Source organism: Typopeltis vanoorti, chromosome 12 (assembly GCF_054136105.1).
Source record: "Typopeltis vanoorti isolate ZY-2024b chromosome 12, IOZ_Tvanoo_1.0, whole genome shotgun sequence".
Taxonomy (NCBI): Eukaryota; Metazoa; Arthropoda; class Arachnida; order Uropygi; family Thelyphonidae; genus Typopeltis; species Typopeltis vanoorti.
The window spans coordinates 13,808,512-13,815,230 of NC_143560.1; the positions used below are offsets into that span (position 1 = coordinate 13,808,512).

Below are 6,719 nucleotides of genomic sequence, written 5' to 3' on the forward strand. Positions count from 1 at the left end.
TCCAACTTTAAAAATAGTAGAGGAAACTAAAATAATAATTTAGCAATACATGCACCTAGAAATGTATTTTACTTACTCTTGGTATAATTATTTAGATGGAACTGATGATGTTGCTGTTGCTGGCTTTTGGACCATTCAACCTGTTCAATAAGTAGCACTTGATTATCTGGTGTGTCCACTGAGGGCCGCTGCTCCATTGCCATCCTTCAGCCCCCACCACAACCCAGCAACTCAAATAATTATCAGATATCCATACAGAATTAGAAAACATTGGCCAACAGATTCATTTATCACATGACTTATACAAATATGTTTCACATATTAAAACCTTTGAAAAACTTTCTTTAATATGATTAAAGATACTCCTTTATCAAACAACTTGGAATTCCATATCTACGATTTAAACAACAACCTTAATCAACTCATGTGGTTCACTTATTTCTTTACAAACGCAGGGGGTCTTCGGTTATTTACAGGTACCCAGAAAAGAAAAATAAATTACTGAACTGAGATTTAAATACAATAACCAGTGAGCATATTTTGAATCTTGCACACCTTTTCCAAGGTAAACAGCCAACTAAAAATCGTATCAGGTTCTCAACGTTACCTGAAGTTAGCGAAATGCATAATACATCGTAGGATGTACACCTGCTTACTGGGGTCTTCAGTTCGTTTAGCGGAACCAAGAAAATAACTGGCTAGGTATATAATTAGGCAATTCAGGTCATTCTGAGTATTCCACGTGACTGCCATAAACTGAAGTTTCTGGGTGAATATCTAACATAGTTGCTGATAGATGATTACTTTCGTCTGCTAACGTCAGCTGACAGTTTAGCCGCCATGAGAACTAACCTCAGTAAACATGGACGCCCGCGGCTTCATCTCAGCTGACATCACACATGCATACCGTCAACAGCTGCCATCAGAAGAGTAAAACAAGCACAACAATATTGCTGAAAGCCACTTAATTTAACTTAAGTGAACAGGTAACTAAAACACCACGCGCACATGTAGTCCAAGAAAATGCAACTTAAAATCAAGGAAGATGTGCTACTGTAGTTTTCACAAACGAGAAAACAGAACACTTATCGAGCAACTAGAGCTTCGACACATAACAAAATGTAAATATACAAGAAGTTCCGCAGGCGTATGATGGCTTCCAATTCGAAGTCAAAGAAGTCCAGGAAATCTTGCTATACCTATGATGCGACAAAACTTATGTTACAGTGACGTTCATTGGCCACTGCAAACTAAGCGCATGAGAGATTGTGATAAAAGTATCCAGTAGGAAAGTGTGATAGTAATATCAGAATACGAATGGCTAAACTGACAGGAAGTACAGCGCCACAACATAAATTCACAAATTAAAATATTTTGAAAACTTTTGTAATAACAATTATTTTCAAAAAAAAAAAAAAAATAGATTTGTAAAATTATCAAAATCCTCTCTGCCCGACACATCCGTTACAAGACGAATATCTTATTTAATCATTATGACATTCAGCTTGCTTAACGATTTCTCGAATTATTGTGCTTAACCTTGGACTAAACGATAAGATGAGAATATCGAATTACCAAAGAAGCATATATATATATATATATATATATATATATATATATATATATATATATATATATATATATATATATATATATATATATATATATATATATAAAAAAAATCAGCTAACACCTTTTTATTCCCGTATATACGGGAGTAGGCGAGGCCATTTAGCCCTATCTAACTTTTGGAGACTGAGTGGGCAGTTCAATCTCCACTGGTACCCAATCAGAGACAGATGGCCCAAGGCTATCACTAATTAAGCGGTACGCAGTGAAGAGAGACGGCTCAAATGTGCCGCCATCTCGTGGTCTCTAACCCTAACACAATATATTTAATGTCTGAAATAATGTGGGTTCTACGGTCGATTTTCTTGAGTTTACAGGACGAAAAACCCGAGTTTCCGGGAGGAAAAACCTGCTTGCCCGTGCCAGAGATCGACTAACTCGGGAACCGGTCGAAAAAAGGCTTAGAAAAATTTCCTCTAGTCGCCGACTAGACTCGAAACCAAGACTTCCTTCGTGCGGCCTAGCGCGGTGGTGTACAAACGCCACATCCACTGAGCTACACAGGCTCTTTATATATATATATATATATGTAATAAATTTTTTAACTTGGGGATATTGTATATTAGGAAAACCAAGTTATTTTATAAAGTTGGTTATTTTAACTTCTAATCCCAAGTATGCAAACAATTAAGTTTGCGCCTGAAACAAAGTTAAAGTCTAAAGATGATGCAACACCAGGGCAACTCATTGTAAAGGTGGTTAAAGATCTAATCACTATTCTTAGTATTTTCCCATAATGTAAAGCACATCTCACTAGAAGATGTATACTGCAATGCATTATGGGTGGGGTCACTACCCAGACCGGTTTCAACCTTTTTTGAGGTTTCCTCAGTGAGTAGCTAGACCCTAAATATACTGCAATGCATTATGGGTGGGGTTACTACCCAGACGGTTTCAACCTTTTTTGAGGTCTCCTAAGTGAGTAGCTAGACCCTAAATACCAAGGTTGACAATTGACATTTATGTCTTTAGGGGTGAAGCAAGATGCTTTTCATATTCCCCGCTATCTGTCGTGGTTACAGTGAGGGTAAAATTTACGAGCAGTTTGCTCGCCCTGAATGGGCATGGAGATTATGTATCGCTATAGGAGGCTAATATAGTTTTTGGTCTTCTATATTTAAATATGTCCGTTGGCTCGTATGCTGCAGCTTGTTGAACCAAATCGTTGGGATGTGTGGACGTCTTTAGAAAAAATTTGGCAGCTAAGGATTGTAGATAAGAGAGAATATAGGGAATATTTGTGTCTCTGTGGAGTTGGCTGTTTCTAACATACCACGGGGCGTTCAAAATCATTCTCAAGCACTTGTTCTGCACTCGCTGTATCTTAATAATGTTAGTATTAGAGGTGTGGCTGCAGGCAGGAGAGGCATAGGTGATTATAGGAAGAATCGACATCTGGTATAGCTGCAATTTTATTCTGTTGCGGAGTTTGCTATTTCTATTAATTAGCGGGTAGATCTGAGCTATGGCTTTAGATGCTTTTGCACATGCAGACTTGATATGTTGGTTGAAAGATAGCTTTTTGTCGAGAATCACACCCAGGTAATTTGTTTCTTTCTGCCAGGGAATTTTAGTATTGAATAGTAACACATCTCCAGCAGGAGACATTGGCCTTTTTGAGAAGAGAACCGCTGAGCTTTTCAGGGGATTGACTTACAATCTCCACTTGGAGAACCAACCCTCCAGCTTTAGAAGATTTTCTTGAAGCTTTCTAGTAACGAAGTGGGGTCTGAGAGATCTGGTTAGTATTGCCGTATCGTCCGCATACAGTGCTAAAATGGAAGTCATCGGATTGTGTGGGATGTCTGACATGTATACATACAGAAAACAGCAATGGAGCCAGTAGAGATATACCAAGGTTACAGTAATATGGAGCCTTATCAACTTTACCTATAGAAGTTGTAACAAGGTGTTTTTATTTTTAATAAAAATCTCTGGAGCAGATATAGATGTAATAAATTTTTTAACTTGGGGATATTGTATATTAGGATAACCAAGTTATTTTATAAACTTGGTTATTTTAACTCCTAATCCCAAGTATGCAAACAATTAATTATAATTAACTAATTAATTAAAAAAATAGATTTGAAATTAATTATAATTAATTAATTAATTAATATAGGTATAGTTGATAAGGCTCCGTAAACTCAAAATATCGATATATAGAAAGCCCACACATACCAACAGATATCTGCATAGTCAGTCCCATCACTTCCCTCCTTATAAAATTGGGATAATTTCCACCTTGGGACATAGAGCCCGTTCTCTTCTTGATGAACCAAATGAACTGCTTACAGAAATAAACCATCACAAAACTTCTTTCAAAGTTAATGGATATTCCAAGAGAATCATTGAAAAAGTCCTTCTTAATCACTCAGAAGAAACAAATAGATTCGAAGGCAATATTTCTATTCCTTACATAAGTACAGTTTCATATAAATTAGCAAAATTCTAAGATAATACAATAACAGAACCTTGTTCACTCACCTTCCAAAAATCTGTTTCTTAATAAGCCACCCAAAACCTTGTCATCATCAACTCAAATACCCTGGTGTGTATAAAATATTGCGTGATTGTGATATTCCATATTTTGGGCAGACAGACAAATCTGTCGAATTGTCTATGGAAGAACACATGAAGGACATTACTTACAAGAGACAGCGAGCCAGTGCATTATCAAGTCATATCCTTTTCTTGGCTAATCCTAATGATGAAAGCCAAAGTCACAAAGTCTGCTGGGGAAAAAATCTACTAACATCTTCCGTTGCAATGATGAACTAGAGAGAAAAATCGTAGAATCTAGGGAAATCATCTTCAATCCTGTTCATCTGAATAATAATAACTTGAGCTACAACCTCCCAGATAGTCATTCAGCTGTAATCATGTACTGGCGTTCACGAGATGTTACTAGCACGTACTTTCCCAACAGTACCACAAACGAAAGAACAGCTTTAAATACAACCACAACGTTTATATATGGAAATAGTATATATATATATATACTATTTCCAAAGTATATATATATATATATATATATATAATGTATCACAACATTTAAAATGTATCACAAAAACCGAGTAAAAGCTGATCATCACACACACACACACACACACACACACACACACACACACACACACACATATATATATATATATGTGTGTGTATATATATATATATATATATATATATATATATGTATTTTACCAAAACAAGTTGTCACAAGGTGCTTTGACCTTATAATTATAAAATCTCAGGATGAGAGATAGATGTTGAAAGTTTTTTAACTTTTTTTAACTTAGATATATTATGTATTCAAGATACCAAGTAATTTTATATAAACTTGGTTTTTAATCCTATTTCCAAAGTAAGCACACAGACAAGAAAGTCAAGTTTGCACCTGCAAGTAGTGCAAGTCCAAGGCAACTCGTAGTAAGGAAATACTAAGGAAAGTGATCAGACCTTTATCCACCTTTACCACGAGTTGCCTTGGACTTGCAGGCGCAAACTTGACTTTCTTGTCTGTTTGCTTACTTGGGAAATAGGATTAAAAACCAAGTTTATATAAAATTACTTGGTATCTTCAATACATAATATACCCAAGTTAAAAAACTTTCTACATATGTATAACATATATATATATATATATATATATATATATATATATATATATATATATATATATATATATATATATATATATATAGAGAGAGAGAGAGAGAGAGAGAGAGAGAGAGAGAGAGAGAGAGAGAGAGAGAGAGAGAGAGAGAGAGAGAGACTGTGTAGCTCAGTGGATGTGGCGTTGGCACACCACGGCGCTTGGACACACACGAAAAAAGACTGGGCTTCGAGTCTACTCGGCGACTACAGGAAATTTTTCCAAGCTTTTTTCGACCGGTTCCCGAGTTAGTCGATCTCTGGCACGGGCAAGCAGATTTTTCCTCCCGGAAACTCGGGTTTTTCGTCCTGTAAACTCAAGAAAACCGACCGTAGAACCCACATTATTTCAGACATTAAATTTATTGTGTTAGGGTTAGGGACCACGAGACGGCGGCACATTTGAGCCATCTCTCTTCACTGCGTACCGCTTAATTAGTGATAGCCTTGGGCCATCTGTCTCTGATTGGGTACCAGTGGAGATTGAACTGCCCACTCAGTCTCCAAAAGTTAGATAGGGCTAAATGGCCTCGCCTACTCCCGTATATACGGGAATAAAAAGGCGTTAGCTGATTTTTTTTTTTTTTTATATATATATATATATATATATATATATATATATATATGTGTGTGTGTGTGTGTGTGTGTGTGTGTGTGTGTGTGTGTGTGTGTGTGTGTGTGTGATAAAATTTGGTGAGTACCGCTATTCTCTTGCATTATTTTTGTGAATTTTTAATTCTTCAAATAAATCTATTGCATCTACATCAGATGTTTTGCCACCTCAAAGCAATTTCCAAGTCTTTACAATGTTCAATGACTTTACAAGTCTACACGGCGCCCTCATTAAGCGTCACCATGAGGCACGCTGCCTCTATGCTACACTCTGTTGATACAGTACACAGATCAAAGTTACATATGGCTAAAGTGGCCTTGACTACTTACTATACAGGAACAAAAGGCGTTAGCTGATTTTTTTCTACTTCTAACCATTCTTTTTTCTTTTCTTTTCTTTTTTTTTTTTTTGATTCTAATATGTATTACAAAAATTCTTCTTTATACCTGAAAGGAACGTTTTTAATCAAGTTCAAATTTTATAAAGAAAGGTCTAATTCATTGTATAATTTACCTTTAATCGTCCTTGCCACATACAAGTTACAATTATTTTATATTCATTTTTTTTTACTTCTACTCCTTGATTTCCAAATATGGCGACTACTCTGCTATCTGTAAGAATGCTACATTCTTATCCAGCCGACCAATTTCTTGCTCACTTTTGCCCTCCTCAATCTATGTGGTGAATAGAATTCTGTCTATGTCCCTGCAAAGTGTAGAATTCCGCTAATGATAGCATACTAGACCATCTGTCTGCCCACTACTACATTCTGCTCTTAACTGATTTCTCGAAGACTTTAATAACCTCCCAAGACATGTTAGAT

General features: G+C 36.1%; 1 protein-coding gene across 4 annotated transcripts in view; it reads right to left on the reverse strand.

The window, feature by feature from the left end:
* LOC150100588 (dual specificity tyrosine-phosphorylation-regulated kinase 1A-like) overlaps positions 1-1,145 on the reverse strand; it is a 432,192-nt gene extending 431,047 nt beyond the window's left edge. For all 4 annotated transcript variants that reach the window (XR_016549192.1, XR_016549193.1, XR_016549194.1 and 1 more), the window contains exon 1: positions 77-1,145. Coding sequence is in view for 1 of the 4 variants with exons in the window: in XM_090402112.1 (XP_090258238.1) it covers positions 77-203 (127 nt within the window). In the remaining 3 variants the exon portion in view is untranslated. The remainder of the gene's footprint in view (positions 1-76) is intronic.
* Between the last annotated feature and the right edge of the window lie 5,574 nt (positions 1,146-6,719).